This window comes from Poeciliopsis prolifica, unplaced genomic scaffold (assembly GCF_027474105.1).
Source record: "Poeciliopsis prolifica strain line A6 unplaced genomic scaffold, Auburn_PproV2 SCAFFOLD013, whole genome shotgun sequence".
NCBI lineage: Eukaryota > Metazoa > Chordata > Actinopteri > Cyprinodontiformes > Poeciliidae > Poeciliopsis > Poeciliopsis prolifica.
Genome location: NW_026562388.1, coordinates 721,972 through 746,974, shown reverse-complemented (window position 1 = coordinate 746,974; position 25,003 = coordinate 721,972). Strand labels below are relative to the sequence as shown.

The 25,003-nt window shown below is 43.2% G+C and overlaps 1 protein-coding gene across 3 annotated transcripts in view; it reads right to left on the bottom strand.

The window, feature by feature from the left end:
* Positions 1-103: 103 nt before the first annotated feature.
* The window catches only part of trim9 (tripartite motif containing 9), a 36,072-nt gene continuing 11,172 nt past the window's right edge, over positions 104-25,003 (bottom strand). Inside the window, exons 2-11 of one of the 3 annotated variants that reach the window (XM_055037995.1) lie at positions 21,643-21,738; positions 20,287-20,409; positions 14,841-14,951; positions 14,591-14,744; positions 13,992-14,137; positions 11,453-11,591; positions 8,644-8,682; positions 7,427-7,730; positions 7,190-7,352; positions 104-5,359 (exon numbers count right to left, since the gene is read on the bottom strand). In XM_055037995.1, the coding sequence (XP_054893970.1) occupies positions 5,282-5,359; positions 7,190-7,352; positions 7,427-7,730; positions 8,644-8,682; positions 11,453-11,591; positions 13,992-14,137; positions 14,591-14,744; positions 14,841-14,951; positions 20,287-20,409; positions 21,643-21,738 (1,353 nt within the window). In that variant the 3' untranslated portion in view covers positions 104-5,281. Of the gene's footprint in view, positions 5,360-7,189; positions 7,353-7,426; positions 7,755-8,643; positions 8,683-11,452; positions 11,592-13,991; positions 14,138-14,590; positions 14,745-14,840; positions 14,952-20,286; positions 20,410-21,642; positions 21,739-25,003 lie in introns of all 3 variants that reach the window. The other 2 variants (XM_055037997.1, XM_055037996.1) reach the window with 2 other exon arrangements.

The following is a 25,003-nucleotide window of genomic DNA, read 5'->3' as shown; positions in this document are numbered from 1 at the left end:
CCTGCAGATTTCCCACAAGCGACAGTGAAATCAAGGACGGCACACAATCAGAGCACAAGCAACGTTTGTCAAAGACGGCAATGAAGAAAGAATGGAGACGCGCCGATGTTGACACCGATTTTATTGAAGAGTCACAGATACGAGAAATACAGAGGCTTGTTAAATACTTCAAATAATCGCATAAGTGGTAAGATGCGGCAATAAGAGACGTAAAACCGTGACAACCGATAATCATATTGTCTGGAAATTATAATGAGGACAATTTTATTTTTTCTATTTGTCAGATTCTCCTGAAGAGAAACTTCAGGTGCACTACAACTAAAACTGAACGTGACATTCCACCTCAGATCAGACAGGGCAAAAAATTATTATAGTGATAAAGAAAAACCCCTCTGGAGATGTGATCAATGTATAACACACAGTCACACCAATACACACTCACACGAAGATATGTATGTACATTTGGAGATAAAACACCGAGTGTCGCCCAGCGACTGGGTGTAAAGTTTATTTAGGTTGTAATATAAATCTGCGTCCCCATAGTTTGCTTAAACTGTGTTAAACTATATTTCATTTATTTTTTCTTAAAGAAACCGTGTTGCATTCACGCTGAGTAAAATCCCTGTTTCCTTCAGAAGCACACCTTCAGGTCGTGTTTATTAGATCTGTGCCGATGTTTTCCACACAAAAACTATTCACCTTGAATTCCGATGTTACATCGTGAATTTGTCGCTAAATCGAAGTTATACTTTAAAAACCAACCAGCTAATTCTTGCAAAGCACCCTGAACGTGACGTGACTTGCTGAACTTTCTTGGTCAAAACGCATGCGCACTGTGGAGTTGTTATGCTGACTGTGTGCTGATGTTTCATGTGTCATCGTGTGGCCCACCATGGCTTCAGTTTCTCTCTTTCAGTAGAAAGAGAGAAAAAAAAGTGTAATATTCCTTTAAAGATCGTGACGGTTACAGTACGTCCAAAGGGTTTCCGGTGGTAAAAAAGTTGCCCTTTTACGGTGGAAAAAGAAAAAAAAAAAGCACGCAGCAGCAGATGAGGTTTGGCATCACAGATGTCACGGTTGACTCTGCTGAAGCAGTTGATTTAGTAAGAAGCAAAGTTTCACAAATGTTTTAGGGTTAGTACAAATGGGGGGGGAAGGCACACCCGTGAAGTTCTGACACAGGATAGCACCTCATGTGCATGCCAGACCGGTGCCTTAAAATATTCACGCCCTTTGCGACTTTTGTCACGTTTTTGTCGCATAAGAACCACTAACGTACTTTTCGTTTTATTGCAATTTAAGGTGGTGGATATAAATAGGTGCGACATACTTTTATATTATATATTCACTTTTTTTATGTATGGAAACTTATGGCCCAGATGTAATGTCAGCAAAAATATGCATGCCCCACTGCAAGATGTATTTTTACTTTAATATAATTCTTAAATCTGTGTTTCTTTTGCCTTCCACTTCACAACTACACACTACTCAGTGTTGGTATCTCATCAGATCCTTAATAAAATAGTTCAAAGTTTGCAGCTGTAATGTGACAAAGTGGGAAAGAGCTCAAGAGGAATGAATACTTTGGCACCGTTCATCCGTTGGGCTGCAATGATCTAGAAAACGACTTTTGAACCTGAAAATGCTTCCCCAAACGTGGCCATTAGGATTCCAGTTCCTTCTGTTTCCTATTTTACTATACAAAACAAAAATCAGATAGACATTAATCCTCTGCTCAGCAGACCTACAGCTGGTTCAGGACAACCTGAGCGCATCGATCACAGTCTGTAGCTCCTGTGACGGAGGTTTTATTTCTCATCAGATGTTACAAAATGTCTCAGTTTCTCAAGATTCTCTTAAATCCCAAAACCGGATGAAGAACGCAGGACGACTTGAGGAGTCAAGTTACAAATGCAATGTCTAATTTGAAAAATATCTGGTGTGATATTTAACTTGGTTTTATTTCCTGTTCAAAAATGCTTAATTAATTTCCTACTTTAAAAAAAAAAAAACTTGAAGAGTTGCTGCCTGATGCTTTCTATTCCCAGCAGGAACAGAAAGTTGTCACCATCAATTCAACAGGAAATTGGTTTGGAGGACTAAAAGAGCAACCAAACAGATTTAGTGACATCTAGTGACGAGGTGAAAGATTGCGACAAACTCAAAACATTACATTCTGTTTCCTGAAAGACCTTTTCTTGAGACATTTAGTTTTTCCTTTCGTCAAGCCATTCTGGGCTACCGTAAAACATGAGTACATTATAATATGTGCTGTTCATCACAATCGTACGTGAAAATAGAACATTGAGTTTCCTTTTTCAGATGGCCATCCTTTCGGGCTGAAACTTTTATTGAAAAAAATTGGTAGATTTAGTTGCAACTTGAAAAACTGAGGCTTTATAAGCCTGCTTGCACAAAGGTCCGCCGGGTCGCGGTGTTTTACCATTGAATGGTTCAGGTTGTTCTGCTGTCGCGTGGAGCAGAATAAAGCTACTTCTTACTACGTCAGACAGCATTGGCTTTTGTCTGGTGCCTTAGGATCTGCATTCATCAGTTGTGTTTGGTGCTAATTAGCAACTGTTTGCATGAAAATGAGGCCACCAGTGCTTGGTGAGATTGAGCGAGACAGACATTTTTTTTCTTCTTTCGGCTCTCATAGACGTGGAAAGTCATTGTCGGCACAGCTTCTCTCACGTTTGCACGCTTTAGCAAGCGTTTTAGTCAGTGCGTGCTGAAAAGAATGTTGGCCATAAAAAAAACCCAAACAAACAAACAAAAAAAAAACATTCCAGTGTCTCCTGTCTTGTTGCTTTTGTAAACTGAAAAGCCTCCAATTTCCCCTCCAAAAAAACCCCGACGTCTAATGAAACGCTTAAAGCAGAGAAGCGCCGTTTCGTCCCCTCGGTTGTAACTGTACAAAAGAGAACGAGGATAAATTCTCACTAAAAATCTCTTAACACCAATAACTTACTTAACTTTACACCTCTTCGCTATAAGTCATTTCAATAACAATATTACAAAAACTACCAGAATTCAGTCATTCACAGTAAAAAAAAAGAAAGAAAAAGAAAAAGCCCAAACTATGTGAACTGCTTTAGCACCTTATAGTAACGTCTTTACAGTCGTTTAAAACCTTTGAGATGGATTCAACCAACAGTTTTGAAAGCTCCACTGCAGAAGAAATAAAAATGTCTTCCTTCCTGTTGCATCCTAAAGCTCGATGCTGTAAATACAGTATTTCAAAAAAAAAAAAGAAAAAAAAAACAACACAGAAGTTTCACTTGGCTAAGCCACTGAGAAAAGCTTCCTACTTACACAGACGAAGGTATAATGACACTGATATGGCTGGGAGCTGAACTCTGGTCCAAGGGTCATGGCAGGCAGCTACACACACACACACACACACACACACACACACACACCCACACACACACATACACACAGTCACAAAATATGACTCCTCATTCTCGACTCAGAGTTTTGAATCCACAACAAGACTTCAAGTCGGAAACCTGACAAAGAGGCATACGCATGAAGAACGCAATATATTGAGTTGTAAGAAAAAAGAAAAGGTTAATACAATATTTTCTTTGTCTAATGAATTCATAAAAATAAAAATAAAAAGTACTCCTTCATTTAAGAAAAGAGTTGGACATTCTGCCAAGCGTTTGTTTCTTGTGATCTGAGCTGCGTTCACACTGCAGACAAAGGCCTGACCCCATCTGACTTTTTTTTTCTTAAGATGAAGCTGAGCGGCAAAAATCCGATTTCACTTTCAAATGCGGCCCAAAATCGTAAAAGTATCTCCATCTTTACGTAAGAAGGGCCACAGTCTGTACAGCACAAGTCCCGATTTCCAACGTGACTCGTCCCAAACGGGATGATGTTCCTGAAAGTGATCTCGGTTTGACTTTTCGCATCGAAAAGTCACAGAAACGTGGTACAGTTGTACCAGAATGAGGCGGAAAGCGGCACGACCGAATGTGAACAGTAGGAAAAAAAAAAGAAGCACGGCAGACGCTGTCGACGGAGCGACTCGTCATTTCTGGCAGCTTGGATCGCACCGCCTCAGAACTGACGTGTGACGACATTCCCAGCTTGTGCAAACACGACAGGCTGCTTGCGACATCAAGTCTTCTTCTGCGCATGCCGCAGACCGTTCTTAATCATAGCATGAAGAAAAAAACCCTGACCCTCTGAACTGAGCATTTATACCTGCAATGTGAAGGTAGCCCAACTCTTGACTGTAGGCATGGGCTGGTTACCAGTAACAAGAAATCCCAAGGTTTCAAAAAGCAGCTCTTTGGAAAATAATTAGCTAATTATGGCATGGGCAGTAAAGGGGAGGCACTCATCCTTCTTATGGAAGTAAGACTGCTTGCTTTTCTGTTGAGCAGGTGGCTGCTACATGAGCAGAGAGCCTGACAACTGAACCGGCTGCTTGTTTCTCTTGGAAACTAATATTACAAAATTTAGGGAATGTTGTGATATTAGACTCTTTTCGTGTTTCTTCATCAGTATATTCTATATTCTGTAAGGTTCTTTGTCCCCATACATCAAACAAGATTTGATTTCACAGCAAATCCTGATTATCTTGACAGATGCTTTTCTATTTAGACAGAACCAACTTTGACTTCTAAGTTTCTAAAGTAGCAGAAAAGTCTGAGACTAAACTTTGGTGGCAAGTAGCTGGAAAAATGAAGGAAAAACCTCAGTAATAATCCATAACAATCTTAATATTAACTCGAATAATTTGAGTTACAACACTTTGGGAGCAATAGAGTATTTTTTCATTTGAATTTGAATTGGATTTGATGCATGTCTAAAAATCCTGAAATATAAATCTGCAAAGTGATAGGAACAAGAAAAGAAAGCATCTGTTTTACATGTTCCTTGAGAGTTTCACACCAGCCCATGCCCAGTCTTGACTCAATGCGAGTCAAGACATTGAGAAATGTAAAAACACTCCTTCAGCTCAGCGCTTTCGTTACTGATCTTACGCCGTCTCCTCTGGATGTCGCGGTGAAACGTCTCGTCTTCCATAAGAATACGAGTCATAGGCACCATATGCGCTGTCCTGCACACGGCCGTGTCCAAAGCTTAGGCATGAAAAAGGCATGGCTTCAGGCCGTCATGAGGCCTCCGACGGAGTGTCATGGGGATCATTAGGTCGGGGCGACAGACGGAGAGTCGAGATCAGGAGGGAGAGGGCGGGGTCAGAGGTATTGACCTACGACGGGACGGGGAAGGGGCAAATCCTGCAGAGGTTTCGCTGCGGTCTTCAGCACACGGAGCTCGTTGGGTCTGCCTCCCCGGGCGTGTAAAAGTCAGGGATGGGTAGCCCAGTGTGAAGAGTGACCTGAAATAGAAAAACAAAACATTTGCATGCAAATGCTCATAGAGGGGACGGTTGAGGCAAGATTTGCCCTGCAGGTGGAGCTGTGGAGCTTCGTTCTCAAAAGGAGAAACTTCACAGAAACTTCCAGAGCCGCCAGTGGCTCTGAAGAACAAAAACCAGCTGATATTTTGAAATGTACATGTGATACCAAATGCAGGCTCTAGCAGTTATAGTTATACTCAATAGCATTGAATTTCTACAACAGAGTCTCACTAAAACTTATTGTCACTATGTTGTGTTGAGAATATAAGTTTAGTTAGCATAATTATAGAGACAGGTAATCTTTAGACATACAAAATATTAGATGTAGCATTAATTTTTAGGAGTAGACTTTACGGCTGGTAAACTTAGATACAAATCCAAACTAAGACAACTGGTGACTCTCTGAACTTACATAAATTTCTATGGAGAAGGCAGTCTGGTACTCCCGTTAGGAGGGTTTTCAGACAGGGAGTATAGTTATCAGGATCAATAAATTCTTTGGTGTTGGTTCAAAAGTTCAGTGAAACATTAAATGTATAAGAAAACATTAAATGTATAAGAAAAGTCTTCTCCAAAGTATAATCAAATGTATGAAGATATTTCCTTAAGCATTAAACAGCATGTTTTGAATTAGTTAGATTTAAACCATATTACTTGCATGCAATTTATATAACTAAGATACAATAGGATTATTAAACCATTATTTTTACTCTTAAAATTATTTCAGGTATTTTGAAAGAGTTTTTCCAAAATAGAAAATCCTGCAGTTTTAAATTCAAACGTATAGTTACTATTTGTAGCATTACATTTTGTTTCAGTACACAAAACACTATCTGCTTGAAGCACTGAGGCAGAAACCAAGCAGGCCCAGTGGAGGTCATAAATTCTGGAGGGTCTGCAGGAGACGCCTGGTACAGCGGGGCCCAGTTTGACAATCCATATATCTGCCTTTAGGGGCTCTTTAGCAGGAGGTAATAAAATTACATTGAAACAGCCCTGCAAGAAGACCTTCTAATGCATATATATTTAAATGAGGGGAATACGCATTCTTATAAAATGGTTTGTTTTACAGCAGAAGTTCGAATCTCTTTGTGCTGAGTGAGAGATTTCCAAAAAATGCATTTTTTGTTTGTTTGTTTCTGTTTCCCTTTCAACTCAGGTAATTCTATGTTTGTCATTTGTTGGACTTTTTGATAATCCGGGTGTAATGCTGTTGTAACATTCTGAATTGCATTGAATTCTTTTGGATAAAACTCTGGAAATATCTGAAGTCAGCTGTCGTGTGATTGCTCTTTCTCACTGCGCATATTGAGGCACAAGAATCCGGGATCAGAGGAATGAATTAACGAGCTAAATCAAGTTATTCCTCTTTTTAATTCTTAACAGTTGAAAATTGTGTCGGAAAAAATTTATTTATCCTCTTTTTGCAAAGGTTTCATCCTTTTCTTTACTTTTAGACCATAAAATGCAAATAAAATAGTGGTCAAATGAGAATGGGAACGTATTTCCTGTAGATGACGCGCATTAAAATGATAAGTTGTCTCTTTTTTCCCAAAAGGTCATGTAACATTCAAAGTGGGGGAGAGTACTAAAACGAACCCTTCTGACATTATGGACAGTTTTAGGGGGGGTTTGAAACATCATTTCCAATTTATCGCAACAACGGTAACTCAAAATTCTTATCATGCTAAGAAATTTATCACGATAAATGATAAAACGATACAAAAAAATATTTGCGCCACGAGCGACCGACGTGATTTCAAAAAACAGAAGCGTTTAACTCCAGTAAAGTGCGGCGTGGTTTCCCACCTGGACGTTACGGTTGAGGCTGATGGCGGGGTAATAAGCGCCTTCCAAGCTCTCGAAGGCAACCGGACCCTGCTGCTCATCGTTGATGAGGAAGATGAGGATCCCGCGTGTGAAGTCCAGCAACACTCCTATCGTCGATCCTTTAGCGACGCCGCCGTCCGTCCTGCGCCGTCACACGAAGGGAATCAGACTGCAATCGGGCGCCGCGACAACTTCTCCACACAAGCAGTCGCTTACCTGTTGGTGTGAGAGTTGTTGTGCATGAACCAGGAGCGGTTGTTGTCCACGTACATGGCCCAGGCCTTGTCGTCCTTCCCCAGCATCACGTCCTTCAGGACGTCGGCGCGGGAGATGCCGAAGGCCGGGTCGGGGTGGTTGTCGTAGCGGTCCACCGTCATTTCCCAGTAATGGACGCCGCGGGAGAAGGCGGCGCTGCCTAGGACCACCCGGTCGTCGTAGCTGTTGCACGACACCGTCAGGTTGTCGTTGGAGAAGACGATGTCGGGGTGAGCGGACGCCGGGTCAAAGGTGAACCAGGCAACTGCGCGGTACACAGGGAGAAGGCCTCACTGTCAACCACATCACTGAGCGCGAGAGGCGGCGCGATGACGGCGCTTTGACAAACGTGACATGAATCAGGAGGGTGGTGGTGCAAATGAGGAGAGGCTACACTGTAAAAACATCTCTATGAAAGATTATGGTGACATAAGGTTAATATAGTTAATATAGTTACACTATATCCGTGTAGCGACACGGATATAGTTGTTATAAACTATAAGGTATGATTACGTTCTTAAATCATATATCTGAATCTGAAAATCTTAACTGTTAAATACTAAAACAAACAAAACAAAGAACAGTATAGTTAGTAGCGTACAAAAAAATATATATTTATGACGTTACACATCTTTCGATGCGCATAAACTGCGTTTTTTTTTCCCCTTCACCAGATTACACATGGCCCATCTACAAGCAAATCCTTTGATTTAAATAAAATTGACGGGTAAAGTTAAGCAAACACAGGAACCACCAGTAATTATGGTCCCACCAATAGTACCCAATGTCCCCGCACTCCAAACTCAACAGCTAAGATTGTAAAAACTGCTTGATTCAAGCCTGAAAACGGCAACATCACATCTTCAGCGTCCATACAGAGAAACATGGGAGTCAAGCAGGCGGGCTTTTTGCTGTTTCTATGGGCTCCACCGGTCCTGGACGTCTCCAGCTCTCAGCTTCCCCACGCGTAGCATCGTTCCCTTACCCCGGTTTCATTTCTCCAAGGAAATAAGACACAGACATTTATTAGGGGCCCGTATTAAATGTTTAATATGTGGAGCCCACAGAGCAGCAAACTGCCCCCCTGCTGGTCGGAGTGTGACGACCTCACTGATGAAACGGGCAGCGGCCCGGAGAGGATCAGAGCGGAAGAAGTCGGCCGTGACAGCCGTCCATACCTGTGCCTATAGACTGAATATCGCATGGAGGGAGTCCAGCTGAAATGTGACGATGTGAAGGGGGAGAAAGAGTAGAAGAAGAAAAGAAGCGGGGGGGAGGTGGAGGAAGGAGGAGAGCCGAGCGAAGCAGCGGCGCAGACAGCGTGGAGGGGGTGTGGGGAGGGAGAGCGGAGAAGATACAAAAGCAGATTTGATCAGGGAAGCCGGTTCACCACCGACCAGAGGATTTCCTCTAAATCAACCAAAGAATCAGGAAAAGGAAAAACATTGGAGAACATACAATGAACATAAAGAGGATGCTGTTGGGTTTTTTTTTTCACATGGATGACGCGCTTCCTTAACTATGCAGAGCCGCATTTACCTAATGGCAAAGCGAGAACACGAGTGGATTACACACCAAGCGGATGATGTTGGACGTCACGGGTTTAAAGGCTTAAACATATTCCTGTGCGGTATTCAAATCAGACTGAAATCTTGCAGTGGACACGTCGAAGATCTAAATTGCTGCATTGCAATACATTAAAACAGCTGGAAATGACGCCAAATAACTGAACTTCGCTTAAAAAAATACAAAACTGCAAGATTTTAGTCTTTAAGCATCACTATTTCTTCTTTAGATTTTATGGAGTCAAGATACGATTGTAGCGACACGGAAAAATATCGTTTAGTCAACTCTAGTCGGGATAAACAGCTGATGCAATCACAGCCTTATTGCTAACACACACAAAGAAGTGCAAGAATCTACGACTGCAAGAATATTTTAGCTGCAACCAACTGAGGTTGTTTCTATATAATGACAAATGCAGAGATGCCAATGATTGTGCTCTCAAAAACAAAACAAAGCAGTGTGAGGTCTCATAAAGCTAAGACTGCTTATTACAATGTCATAGCTTTCAACAGTTAATTCAGTGAAGCGTACATTTATTTTGTTTTGCGACCTTTATCCAAAAATGTTATGGTTTCTGTTGGTTAAGGGTTAAGCCTCCTTCGTTTGTAAGGAATTTAATTTACAAAATTGTCTCTGTTTGGAGTAGAATAATCTCATCAAGCTACTCCAGGTATTTTACATTTTGATTAACGAGGCAGTTCCTGGCCGTCAAAACGGTGAAATGATCCTTTAAGTCATTACCAAGTAGGAATATGAAATAATGCATTTGAACATAATTAGAAAACAAATGTACGCTCATCTTTCTTAAAGTGAAATCTTTCTTTTTTCCCTGTTAATCCCTTCCACTGCCCCCTAACACAATGATGCCCTGAACAAACAACCATAACACTGTTAAATAAAATCCTGCTGCTCCTGACTCTGTAGAGCTACCGTCTAAATGCTCTGCAAACAACGCTGTAATTGCTTTGTTTGGATAAACGTCATATCGATTATAGCATTTAAAGATGAAAAGCCTCCTATAACTCCCATAGTCATGAAATTTGTTGCCTTTCTCCAGAACAAGTAAAACATAAAGGATTTTCTCCTTTAGCCCACAGCAGGCCTTTCACACACAATCAGGCTTAAATTTCCTTTGTGAGGCAAAGTGATGACTCATCGCACCGGTTCGTTTAAAAATGAAGGTATGAGTCTAATTGCGTAAGCTTTTACACATGTCCACCAGAAGGTGGACATGTGATCCTTTATATATATATATAACACGACTTCTTTTGTGAGCTTAACAGAGGCTTTCACACAGTTTTCACAGATTGTCAAGTAGCTCCACTCTCCCAAAAACAAGACCAGTTTGCTTCATAACCAGTAAGAGCCTGGGAGTTCGGCCCGCCAGAGGCCGGTCGGTGATGGATCTACTTTCTTGGCTCACAAAGTCAAACTTTGTGAGAGAGAGCAACTTCAATCCCAAACGCTGACGTCTGACAATCCGGAATCCTTTGACTAAATGGATCAGCCCTGCTTAAAGCCGGGCTTTAAGCACAACTCAATGATCAGTTGTGATTAATTGAGATTAATCGCACTTACAAATTTAATTGCTTGCTTACTAAAGGATGAGGCGTGTCCATTAACAAAACGATTATGCGCAACACATGTGCATTTGGATTTTAAACAAAATGTAAACATCGTATAATACATCTATCATCCATTGGATTAAAGGGGCAGCACTATGTGTTATCATTTTATGGCACAACCAAGTATTTGTGTTACCTTCACTTGTGACAAAAACATTTTATATATCAAATATGATTATGAAATTTGACTTTGTAATTTAACGCCTTGAAATTGGGCCTCTGTCTCTACCTGCTCTTCTCTGAAACTCCACCTTCAGGAAGTCATCACAACATGGCTCCTCTATTAACTCTTCAACAACATTTTTACCAGCGTTTCACTCAATAATAGCTCCTATAATGATCTCAGCAGATGCTCAGTCAAATCAGGTGTTTGCTAGTCTGTGGGAGCTGAGCGGGGGAGTCGCGGAGAGGCTGCTCTGCGAGGCCGAAGCTTGTTGGCTCGGAAACTTCAGAGGAGGAGGAGCTGCATCTTGAAGGCGGGGCTAGGTCCACCCAGGCGTTTTGCACAGCTGAATGGTTGCCACGGGAGATTAAAGGATTTCAAACATGCAGGAAAAAATCACAGCAACACTCCAGGTACGTTTTTGATGCGTGAATAACATAGCGTAAAGCTCAAAAAAGTCTGTTTAACATAATACCACCCCTTTAACTGAAATCGATTACATTAACTGCGATTAATCATCGAGGCTTTTCGATGGCACTAACTAGTGGAATAATCTCTGGGAAGTGCTGCGGCTTAACTTTTTGTAAATCCCAACCACTGAGGAGGAAGAGGAGGCGGCGATGCTAAACTTACTTTCAGAGGTCTGCATGATCAGCGTCTTGCTGTACTGGCCCACGCCGCTGGAATTGAACGCCTTCACTCTGGACTTGTACGTGCTGTTGAAGTGGAGCCCGTCCACCGTGCAGATGGTTTCTGTCCCCACGTACACCTCCTGCAAAACACACACACACACGCCAGCTTCCCGTCAGCCCAGCCAAATGCATCAAGTGCGTAATTATGACACCAAACGGAGGGGTCCCTGCTGGATTTGACAGTGGAGGCGGTAAGCAACGGCGTGAGCTTGTACAGTGTGGGCTCGCCTGTGTATATATAGACGCTGGGGGGACCAGGGGGACGGGGGGACGTGAGTGGCCACGTTCAGCGGGAGGCTGCGTTGGCTGGACTCGGTGAGTCAGAGAGTAGAGGACGAGGGGAGAAAACTTCCCTCGTTATTTAGTGCATAGTTTTCTGGCAAAATGGCGCTTCGTACGGCGTGGGAGTTAAAATGATGCAATGGAAACACGTGTGGAAATTATTTCCAATTTACAGAGGAGCTGCAAAATTGAATCTGAAGATATTATGCTGCGAAACACACACAAGCACCACGACTGTAGAAATATTTCCCAGTAGAAGCACTGCTTCTAACCGGTTATTAGTTCCTGGATACACTTGATGATTCAAGATTGGCTACTGCAGCAGCAGTCATTCATTTTTGTAGTGTATTTAAAGGGGCAGAATTTATGTGTCTTCAAGACACATAGTTCTGTTTTATAGCACAATCGAGTAACTGTTAGCTTCAAGTGTTAGAAAAATGTTGCATGTATCAAGTACGACTTAAAAGAAATTTGCCTTCATAACTTAACGCTTTGAAATTGGGACTTTGTTTCTTTAAGAATCTCCTGCTGTTTCTGAAACTCCGACCTTCCAGAAGTTGCCACAACATGGCTTCTCTATTAACAACGTTTTTACCAGCATTTTACTCAAAAGTAGCTCCTATAATGAGCTCAGCAGACGCAGAGTTCCACTAGGGGCTTGCTAATTGCTGCTGGCTAGTCTGAAGGAGCCGAAAGAGGGATCGGCAGGGAGGCTGCTCCATGATGCCAGAGCTCAGAGGCTTGGAAACCGAGCTGCGTCTCAGAGGCGGAGCTAGGTCCACCCAGGCGTTTTGCACAGCTGATTGGTTGCCATGGAGATAAGAACCAGGGCAACACTCCAGATGTGCTTTTGATGAGGGTAAAACTTTATAACACGATGTAAAGCTCAGACATTTTTGATTTTACATGCCCCTTTAAAATGACCCGTCTTTTCACATCTTTGTACAAGTCAACGCTTGTTTCCTCTACTGTGTAATGGTAGAGAAATATAACCTTTTTTTTTTTTTTTTAGCAAAGCCTGAAGAGCCAAATATCTTGAAGGCTGAGCGACACAAACATCTAAATGCACTTCAGAATATCCTTCTGTTTTCCTACCTTCTCTCACTCTGTGAGCCTGAGAAGGCTGCCTCAGGGCTTTTTTCTTCTTCTGCATTTAAGAAATAAAACGACACCCCCGTTCCTCCCTCACCCCAGAACACAGAACAATAGACCTCACTCGTTGAGCCTTCACAGCGCTCTAATGACAGATCGCTTAAATCCTAGGCTGGGGGCAAAATGTTAACAGATATGGATATCCACAGCTTTTGTACAGGAGGGAACAGTTCAGGTCGCTGTCCTGACAAAGCCGAGCAAAGATCCGGCGCGGTGCGAGGGAGCAGCGGGGGCGGGGGATCGAAGGGACGGATTGGTTACACAGTGAGTCTCTGTGTGGGTCCGGAGACCACTTTGATCCCAGATCGCACTTCATGCAGAATCGTCCCGGCTGGCGGCTGAGTTTCTGGCCTGCGTGGCGAAAATACACAACGTCTCGCCAAGTGCATCCGGTTCAGTTCGTAGTGCAGCCATCTTAGCACACTTGGAATAAGACAAAAACCAACTCAGGAGTAACTTTTCAATAAGATACATGTTGTATGTGAAATAATTTGCCAGTGGAACTTCTTTTTTTGAAAAAAAAAAAAAAAGAAAGAAGTATTTACTTAAAAACAAGCTCCCGTACAGCTCTGGAAAAGATAAATAAATAAAAGACCACTGCACTGAATCCCATTGAAAACCTGAAAAGTCAAATGAGAGAAACTGAAACATTTTACGTAGTCTCTTAATTTTTTCCACAGCTGTATATTGCTGAAAAATTACTTAGAAGATAGTTTTGTCTTATTAGATTTTTGCACTAGAAACTAAACCCCAAAAAAATAAATAAATAAAATAAAATACTGGGTAAGATATTGTTAATTTTTTTTGCAGCATGTTCTCCTGGCAGTAACTCTTTCACTGCCATAAAATGCTGTGCCTCCGGCTCGGGACGAAGGGTTTTTGAATCAGGTTAAATTTGGGCTCCAGGAGGATGAGACGTTGCTGTCACATCCTCCGCTCCTCGCCGCTCATCTTCCAAAAATCCGGCTTCCTTCTCATTTCTCTGTTCCCATCTTAAAAAAATAAAAATAAAAAAGACGAGCATCGGCGCCGCGTCGGACCCCTACCCTGAACGGCCCTCCGTTTCCGTCGTCCAGCTCCAGGATGTAGCCCTCGACGGCGATGGTGGAGAGCGGCGGCTGTTTCCATGACAACGTGGCGCTGTTGTTCTGGGTACAGCATTCTTCGAGCTGGAGGATGGGAGCAGCTGGGACTGAGGAAAACAAACAAAACCCAGGACAGATTACAGGCTGAGATACGAAAAGACATCCACCTCGCAGAGCCGCGCTCCAGATCTCAGCGCCGCGCCGCAAAGACCAACAGCTTCCATGAATAGCAGACTTTTTGAGAAGTTTCGACTAAATGGTGACGAAACGATCATAAACGTGCGACGTTCCTTGCTCCGTCCTGAATATGAAACCAGTTTCTGTGTGCGAGCTAAACAGGTCGCGCTCCACAACAAGCTTTCTTTAACTCCAGACTCAAGAGGCTGCTGCCACGGATAAAGGAGGACACCGGCAGGACCGAGCGGCAGCTCCCAGGAAGTGCGCACTAAATATCTGAGGGTTTACATTTTGATAACGTGGTTTGATGCAGAAGCCTTGGCTTTTGTTCGAGAAAGATTCGAGAATTGGAAAATCTTGTCGGAGCCGTCCCCCTGCTTTACCTTTCATCTGCACAAAGTCCAGCTGGTGGATGGTTTGCAGGAGGGGCCCGCTGTCCAGGGTGAGGTCAAAGTCACTGGTCATCCTCGGGGTCAGGGTTCCCTTCCCCCACTGGCTCTCGGTCATGTGGACCCTCCGGATCAAAGCGTCCGAGATCTGGAACCGGACACCGGTACATTACTGAATGAAACTAAATGAATCCCGCTCCCGGCCCTCAATCTTTACTTCGAAATTTCCCAGAAGTCCTTTCACCTGCAGGAAGCCACTGGGGTCGTTCTCCTTGATGACTTCCAGGCAGTACTCCATCAATCCTGTTGTCTGACGCAGCTTCACCGTGCAATGGGAGATCTGATCCCGAACCACCTGGACAGACGGGGAAGGAGGGAAAAGCGCATTTTACAAAACTACAAGGGATTAAAAAGAGCTAAATCACTGATGAATTACTGTAGGCTTTTCGTTCTAGTCGCCACAGCAAAGCTAATGTTTCTGAGAGCAATTTGTTGAGTGCTGGGAAATGAAATAAAAAAAAGAAGGTGAAATAGAAAAACATTTATTTACTCAAGGTAGAAAGAGGGAAAATAAAAGCAATATTTATAACGAGAAAAAAAAAAACGATCGATGGAAATAAAAAAAGATTAAAGGGAGCAAAGAGACAGTGAATGAATGAGCAGGATGATAAGCGGCCGGACTGATCGGGTGATCGATTAGGTCCTGGTTGGTAGGTTTTTTTTTTCTCGCCTCTTGGGACACACGTCGAGGGAGGAAGAGGAGGCTGACGGGTGCAGTTTCTGTCGCTGACGTCAGCGAGGAGAAAGTGTCATGTTGTTTTCACGCGCGCGCTGGAGACAGTCACGGCGAGTTACATCAGGAGCAGGAGGAGAAGGAAACACTCTGAAATGACGACTGACATCTGAAAGGAAAAGTGGCAGAAAGGAAGGGGAAGGCTTGGCTTCGGATTGGTCAACACTTGACCAGTTTGTCCCAGGTGGGAGATTCCCCTCGCGTCCTGCTCCCTCCTCCTCGCTCGCTGACAGCGCTGATGTCCAGCGTCTCTTTGCAACAGTGTGAAATAAATGCAAGCGCCGGACTGTGTGTTGCTAGGAAACTGCTGCTCTCCGAGCTGCTCCGAGGCTGAACGGAGAGGAAAATCCGCCCGGCGGACCGGCCAGCTTCCGTGAAGATGATTCACTGGCGACAGCAGCTGGACAGATTCACAGGGCGAAACCAAAACCCGCTCCTTTATCGGACCTCAAACCAGATTTTAGGCAAATTGAAATGGACCGGATCTTGATATCTGTCATCTGTGTCGTAGAGCTCTGCTACAAGTGGACAAAATCACTGAACTCAAGACTGACCTTCAAAATCCCTGATTAAAAAAATGACAACAGATGCTTTGGGAGTCCCGGACAGAAGGGATTTCTGCGAGTGGAAGAAACCGAAGGGCATCAGTTAGCACTTTTACAAAAGTTAAATTCGAGAAGAAAGAAAACTCGCGTGAGACAACAGAAGATGCAGCCGAAAGTTGCAGAAGATCGACAGCGCTTACATTTGCCAGTCTGAAATCTGTCTCAACGCAACGGCCACCCAAGAAGTCAGGAGTGACAGCAATGTTTCCAGCACCAATGTGAAAATAAATAGGTATTACTATGGATACCTATCAGATCGGCACCCTGTCTAAGGTTTTAAGAGTGTTGTGATTTCTAACACCTTTGTCTTTGTCACGAGAATACACTGCAGCTGTGAATGGAAGCAGCTAAAAGTCCTTCTCTTCGCACATTTCATCTATGTATTGTTGTTAATTTCACTTCAGCAACTTAGCTCTCAACCTGTTTCTTTAACATTAACATGCAACATTAACATGCTGCTTAGCTCCAGTCACTTCAAGCTAATGGGACATGTGATTGTTGCACAGGCAGCTGAAATAATTAGAACCTGTCACTCTTTTGTTAAAAGCTGACTTGCAAAATGATGTGTGTGCTTTTGTAAAACAATTATTTTATTTTTCTGTTATGCGAGCATTCAAAGTAGTTTGATTTTCTGACAATAAAATAAGGATTTCTAACCTTTTCACTGGGTGGAAAAACCTCCAGCCTCGGTTCGACGAATCGGATCGAAAAACTGCTCCAGTTACGTTTCACTGTGGCACAACTGATATCTGCGCCGTTGGTAACACAAAATGTGGAACCGGGCGAAAAAGTTCAGGATTGCGACTTCAAGTGAAAAAATGTTTTTGAAGCCGTTTTACCTTGTTGAGGAAAGAGAGAGAGAGAGTTACCGCTTACTGAAATGTTCAACTCAGCTATCATCAGCGTTCATCTGCCCACCAGATGACAGATGAGGAAGATTCATTTATTTGAATTGGGGCAAGAGGGCGGAGGATGAAGCAGTTATGCGGTGTGACCCCGGTGGGCAAGATTTGAAATCTCGACAACCATTTGGCGAATCCAACCATTCGCGTAAGTGGGCCACAACCTCGGCACGAAGTCTCCGAAATACAATTACTGCAATTTCCGTTGCCTGATTTCTGCATCTGTCATCATTTTGGGGGGCAAATCGGAGCCCGAACGCAATTCTCCATCAACTCTCTCCTCCCCGGTTTCTCCCACCAGCAGCTGCTAACTGCACACGAATCTCATGTGGGTTTCGTGTTCTTGTGATTCGGTAGCAGCTAAAATAATGAGCCATCTTTTCTCTCACTCTTTCTCACTCTCTCTCTCTTCATCTCTCCCAGCCTCCTTCTATTCATGCCCGCTTTAATTATTGGGCCACTGCGGCACATTTGGCCTCGCAAAACACACACACACACACACACACACACACACACACACACACACACACACACACACACACACACACACACACACACACACACACTGCGGCTGCGGCTCGACGGCATCGTCTTCACCCCTTCCCGAAGGACAGGGGCTGCACTGCATCGTCACGGCCACAACGTCCCGTTTGTTACAGTTTGACTTTCTTGGAAAAGCATGGAAACGATTACAGCGCAGAAAAAGAAACACATGCGAGGCAGAAGAAGATGGAAACGGAAAGCCAAAGAGGAAGCAGGGACTCCACTCTCCACCCATAAACGCAGCAGGTCTAAGAGGCAATGAAGGCTTGGAGAAAACAGGGATCGCACTACTCAGACCTTTAGGAACAAATTCTGATACGAGTGAAAATGTTTGTATTGAAGTTTCTTAATAAGTCAGGTGGATTTTATTTTTATTTTTTGAAAACGAACCCCAGAAGTCAAACTGTTTTGCCTTTTATTAAAATGACAGGGTGTTTGGACGGAGCTCTGGTCTTTGAGGATGCATCGCTATTCGCTCCAGCTTTTATTTGCATAAATACATATAAATAAATTTGGACACCTTTTCCTCTGGAAGCATGCATGACGCCTCATCTAAATGTGGGCAAACTGTGTCCGCCGACAACAGAGCCGTCATTGTTAGCATAGCTCCAGAATTAGACAGAAAGTCAAAGTGCAGACCTCAATCCAAATTGATCTTTTTGCAGAAACGACACACCCAAGATGGCTGACTGTGCAACAAGGATGAGGGAAACTTTTCAACTGTAGCAGCTCTGAAAAGACTACAAAACATAAAAAAAAAAGCCTTGCAAGTACAATACTTCACGTTGGTCTATCACGCAGGTGTCAAACTCAAGGCCCGCGGGACAAATCTGGGCCGCCGTAGCTTTCTAATGTGACCTTCTAGATCTAGACCAAACACTAGAACATTTTTGAAGAAATTTTAACGGGGCCCGCCAAACCCTTGGTCCTCGGCGCGGCCCTCACGGGTTCGAGTCCCAACTTGGTGGCCTTAGCCACATGTCTCTCTCTCACTGCCTGCTTTCCTGTCCTAGTATTTTAGAATGGGGGCCACTATCGTTAAAAGAGAGAAAAAAAACCTTTAAGAAAGAAACATTTTTAGTTATAGGCTAAAATTAGCCAAAATGCTAATTTTGGTCTAAATGCGGCCAGTTTTATGTGGCACGTTGTCTTACATTGACTTCTTCTGTTCAATGTGCTAAACAGGGCAAAGAAATAAACAAAATAGCTAAAAAGCTTATTTTAGGGAAAAGGCTACTGCACTAGGCTACTTTGCCATCATCGATAAATGAGGGGTGTCAATAAATCCTGATTTGTAGTTGCACAAACGTTTCAGTGGCTGCGTTTGATAAATAGATGTTTCCTGCGCTGGTTCAGTTTTGCATTTTCATTTCCAGGCAAATCCGGGCATGTGTGTGTGTGCGTGCGTGCGTGTGTGTGTGTGTGCCGCACGCCTCTCATCGTCTGCGGACAGATTTCAGGTGTCTGTCTGACTTTCCGACGCCGCTTAAGTGCAACTCAATGACTGGAGGAGTCTGCTGAGTGCTGCTGTTAAAGCCCGGCGACTGCGCATGCGTACAAAACGCCTGTTGGGGATTCCGCGCAACTGTCTCCATCCTGACTGACGTCTCCATTTAACGGGAGGAATCCCGGGAAGCACAGCGGCGCCGCTGAGTTGCATCAGCAAACCGGGTGGGAAACGCGGCGGGATCGCGTTAGCAGCGAGCGCGCGCACAGCAAGCTGACAGGTGCATGGAAACACGTCGCGGCCAGAAGGTGTGAAGTGTGTTCTCCGCCGACCTAAGAAAAAAAAAATCATCAGAAATTCATCCATCATGGCGACGCGTTATATTTTGAATGTGGACGGAGTCGTTCAAGCTGTAGCTCGGAAAAAGGCGGGAGCTTTTAAGCGTCTTCTTTCTCTTGGGTTTTGAATGCTTTTTGTGGCATAAACAGTAAAAAAAAAAAAGCTTTGTCACATTAGGTAAGTTGGAAAATATTTAAACGCAAAAAGGAAAAAAAAAGTTATATAAAAAAACACATGGATGAGTAAAGACCTGCTATTCCTGGTCTGTGAAACGGGTTATTTCAGTTTGACGAAGCTTGAGCTTTGTTGCAACAAAGATAGAGCACCAGAAGTCAGTCTTTAAGAGGGGAAACCGCCGGAAACATATTCTCAAATGTCAGCTGTAATTGCAACTAAACATGTGAATCAGGGGAGCTGAATGCCAACCAAAGCGTGGACCCAGTATATAAAATCCCAATAAAATACAACGCTACGATGGGTAAAAAGGAAGAAATGATGGCAGGCAGGTGGTGGGAAGGCGTGTTTGTGCAGCGTGTGGCTCCGCTCACAAGCCGCCGAGCGCAGGCTGCGTTCTTCACCCCACCTACACGTGTGAAGCTCTGATTCTGCACAGCGCTGTCTCTCTCCTTTTCTCTCCTCTCACTCACATCTCGTGTTCGATTTGGAGAGGATGAGTTTTAAAGGATAATGAAGCAATGAACGACAACTCAAACATTCAATGAATGAAATGCGTAACCTCAAAAAAGACCTCACAAAGATAAGGATTCTCTTAAGCAACTGAGCTCCAGATAAAAACATTTCATGTCAACAAGGACAGATTTGCTCCCCTCTGGGCGAGTTGCAGCTTCAGTTTATGTCAGCCCAATTCGATTTTCTCAGATGCTAGAGAGGCACCAGTCTCTGTTTTCCATTCCAATTTGAGACCTGATTTGCAGAGAGAGCGTCACCATTCTGCCTCGTTTGTGTTTGAACCAGAGCGCTGTGACGGGGGGAAGCAGATGGACGTCGTTTCGCCCTGTTTGGACGCACACGACGTCAAACGTCTTGTCACTTTCACCCACCTTAAGCTTGTGTTCATGCTCCTTGTTCACTTGGGCCAGCAGCTGGGCTTTGCGCCGGTTCAAGGCGTCGATCAGCGCATCGCACTGCGCCACCAAACAGGCCTCAAACTCCACGCCGTTTTCCTGAGGGGTGAAAAAACAAAAACAAAAAAAACCCCGCAGATATGAGCTTTCTCACAATCTGTGATGTTTTTTAAAAAAATTAATGAAAAACTTATTTAACTTGACTTTTACTTGGAGTTAAAAAAATGTTATCTTTTTTTTCTGTTCATCAAATTCTAAGAGATTTTAGTTTTTGTTGGTTCTCTGCTGTTACTTCTATGATCCGAATGGCTTTAATATTATTTTTCCTTTTGTCTTGGTTTTAGCACTGGACAGATTCCCCAATAAATTCAATACTCGTGATGTCTATTTTTCTGTATTATGGTTAAATGTTAAAAGTGTTTTTAGCATTTTAGCATTGAATGGTTTTATTTCGTTCTCTGGTTATTACCTTTTTTTTTTTTTTTTTTACGAATTCACTTTCTTCCTTGTCTTGTTCTACCTTTCCAATAATTCTGTTTTTTGTTTTTTTCACCTACCTCAGGAATTTTTGGTGCGATGGTCAAATATAACACTTTGTGTCACATTTCATTGACTGAAAAACGCTCTATGAATAATGTCAGATAAATCGATTGATCGATTAATACATCCCGTCCAGGGCCAGCTTTAAACATTTTAAATTAAATAAGTTTAATTAAATAAAGTTTTTATTGTTTTTTATTATTCTTTACGGAATGAATATCTTATGAATGTCTAAAAAAAAATTAAAAAATCCCAGAATTTTACAACCTTAATAACTCTCTTTAACATTCATGTTTTTTAATTAAAAAATAAAGACATAAAACTATCATATCATAATATAAATATAATAATTATCATTAACTAAACAGTCTGAATTACAATAATATTTTTAGACCTTGAAATATTTTGTTGTCCATTTTCACACGTCTTTATTATTTGCTCCTCCACACACACACACCCACTCTGGTGTATCTAAGTCTTTGGGATGAGTATCAATGGAGGCCTTTAATCCCACATTCCTCCTCTAATCAACCAGTCAGGCTGACCACCGCTTCGTCCAGCTTTGTCTTCACGTGAGCTTCCTAATCCAGCATACACTACAGCGTCATCAGCATAAACACAAATCCAGCAGAGACATTCAGGTTCTTTTTCCTCCTTTTTTTTAAATCGAGCAGCATGTCATAAGTTAAAGATTTTAACCTTGGTACGAAAACAGCAGCGCAAGATCAAGTAAACTTTTGGAGGCTGCAATAAAGGAAAAGCGTCTTTTGGTTTGGGTGGATGGGTGAGTACCTGGATGTGCTGCACCATGTTTCTCAGCTGAACCAGGAACTCTTTTGCTTCGGTGGCTCTGTCTGACAGACCGTTTAAGGCTTGGGACAGCTGACCCTGTGGAGGATAAACACATTAGAGCTACAAACACATGGGGACGCTTTCAGGAGCTTGGACTGAAATAGAACACACACACACACACACACACACACACACACACACACACACACACACACACACACACACACACACACACACACACACACACACAAAAGCCCATTGTCTCTGAAGTCCTGAGGACGTTTTTACTGTGATGAGTTCAACAACAAACCAGATATCAGTGAGACAAATTTTGTCATCTACAGTGACCTAAAATAACCAAGGTTATTGGTCAGCACTTTATTTGAAGGGGTGTGCATAAGTCTGTCATAAACGTGAAGGAGTCTATATGAACGTTTACGACATTCTTCGGTAAATAATGACACGTTCAACAGACTTCTAATGAAACGTTTAGAGCAACTTTGCATTGAAAGTGTCATTGTTGACCGACTGACACGTCGTGACAACAGTCGTAAGCGTTCGTGAAGACTCCTTCACGTTCATAACAGGTGTTACGTCATGTCAGTCTTACGCAGCTGTTTTTTGGCAGTAAAAGTCTCTTTATGTTCCAAGTCATAAAATTAAAAACTACTGCTTCCTCAAGCTGTACTGTTGAGATGCGACAGGCACCGAAAGCAAAAGATAGGATTAAAAACATCTCGAGAGAACTTTGCTTCGTTATTATTGGATTACAGCTGCTGGGCTCCTGTTGAGAGCTGAGCTCAGCACACATGACAGGAAATGCCACGGTTGTGGACGAGTGCAATGACACAGAAGGTCTTCTGTTTGGATAGCAGGAAAGAAGAGATGACTTGTTTGCATGTATGTAGAGCGAGGCCGTGTGAACATGGAGGTGAGAGAGAGCGAGCGAGGACGGGGCTCGACCCTCTGACCCTCTGGGAACCGCGTTGGGTTGAACTCGAACCGCCGTCCAGTCGGTGGGCGTGTTGTCTCCTGGCGGTGGGTTTCTTTGCGGCGTTTCCCGACGAAGAGAAAGAAAAACGGTCTCGGCTGCGGAAGAGCGCAATAAAAACCAGCTTCTGGCTGATCCGGTGGAAAACGCTGTGAAAACAATCCAACACACGCTCCTCGGTGACAGCCGGGGCCTCTGGAATCTGACGCTAGTCAACCAAATGGGAGACGGCCTGCTGGGGCTGACAGCTGACCTTTGAACTCCAGAGTTTGGGAAAGAAAGAAAAAAAAAAAAGGAAACGTGACAGCTGACGCCGACATGAGTCCACGCAACTGGGGAACGGTCTGAGCTGGCAACAGCTGAGCAAAGATCTGAACGAAAATATTTGAACTTTATTCAGGGCATTCTCTGTTAACCAGGGACTCATATTTTAGAGTCTCAAGAGATTGTCATTACTGGAAAAAGTATCTCTTCCCTCCCCCTGTGCAGTGATTTAACTATTAGATGTCACTGTGTACGGAAAAGTCTACAGAGACAAGTTTATGTCTAAAAAAGATGTCTCGGGTTATGTAAACCTAAACACCGACACCAGGATTCTTGTGCAAAATTAACGTTTTACGCCATGCAGAGCAACAATCTACATTTAGAGAGCTGCTGATTTAGGCTAGCTAATGACACTGTTCAAAGTGTTGCGTCTAGAGGTCATGAAAGGTCAGCCGGCAACTCCCCGCCTCCTTCCGAGTCAGACAAAATTGGCGTCAATCAACTCGAATACGTTTGTGCGTCAAAATGTTTTGTTTGTGCCGCTTTGGCTGTGAAGACATTAGACGTTCATTTCTATCTTCAAAGCCAAAGAATAAACAAACCAAACATTTTGCTGCACAAACTTAGTCAAATGAGGCTCCTGAGGGTTTTTTACAAATATAAAGATTTATAAATCTTTTTGCAACTTGACATTAAGTGAGAGAGAACTCTGAATCCCTCTGCAGTGAATCATGTTATGCACATTCAGCCACTCTGAGTGATCGTTTTATAGGATCATATTTAACGTCAGTCACTTCCACTCATTCTATGAAAAACAATTTCATCCCGATCAGAATGGATTGAAAGTATAGCTGTTTTTTTGTTTTGTTTTTTTTTAACCCCCAACAATGGTTTTCTTCTCGCCGCGTTTTCATAAAGTCCAGATCTGTTTGTGTTTATCCCTCGAAGTTTTCCCACATCGCGCTTCGGAAAACCGAGTCTCTTTCTTGCGTCGGCTTCACAGCTCTGTGCTCCCGATACGGCTCACTGAAACGCGGCTACGGCGCACGAAGGCATTCGTCGGCTAGACAAATCGGTAGGAAAACTCAAGAATGGAATTTTTTTAAAATTATTATTATTGTGGTATTTCTGTTTTGCCAGAAGTTGTTTTTTTTGTTTGTTTGTTTGTTTCAGCTCAAACTTGTGCACAGACTAGATAAACCGAGAGTAATGAGATTTATTCGGCCCGCTGGGAAGATTTCAAGTCCTTCCTCGTGCTGCGTTGTTATCAGCCTCCCGGCTCCAACTGGGCAGATTAATATTCAATCTGCGTTATGAGATGCTTCCCCTAAAAGAAAAAAAAATCCCAATATTTCTTCAGAGTACAGGCTAGACTTTTATTGTATTCGAACTGGAAAAAAAAAGCAAAGTCCTCTTCTCCTGACAAACTCCTGCCACCCCGGATCCATCTGCTGCTTCTCTCACTTCAAGATCTCGCCAGTCACACTCACTCTGTCCACGGCGTTCAGCTCAAACTCTGCTGGTTTTTTGGCACAGATCAGGCAGGTTCCCTCACTTCCTGCCCTTCCAAGCTGACCGAAAAAAAAAAAGAAAGAAGAAAGTAGCTTTCCTTTCTCCGTCCTGCTTTGCCCGGTCGACAGACGTTCGGCGACGGAGCAGACGAAAACGAGATGCGCTCGGTTGTCCGGAGGCGTTTTTCCGCGGCGTCTGTTCCCAAAGCCCGTGGAGCTCCGTCCCCGAAAAGCAGGTCACAGGAAAGTGGAGGCGCTTCTCCACCGTCGAGGCCGGCAGATGGGAGGACAGGGCCTCTGCGGCGAATGGGTTGGAGGGCAAGACGGAGCTGGGATCCTTGAACGTTTGGGATTTTGAAGCAAAAGGAGGAGCAGCTGAGCTTTTCTTCCTTTTTTAAAAAATAATTTTCTGCTTGTACCACCTGTTTTTGCAACATCCATCCAGCGCACCGCTTTAAGGGTGGGGCAGTGAAGAAGAAGCAGCTGATTTCCTTTTCGGACGTTTTTGGTGATTTAGGGTTTTTTTTGGTTGAGCTAATGTAATGAGTAGTTTGTAATGCACTGTAATTGTCCTGAGTAAAATGGTTGGGTTTTT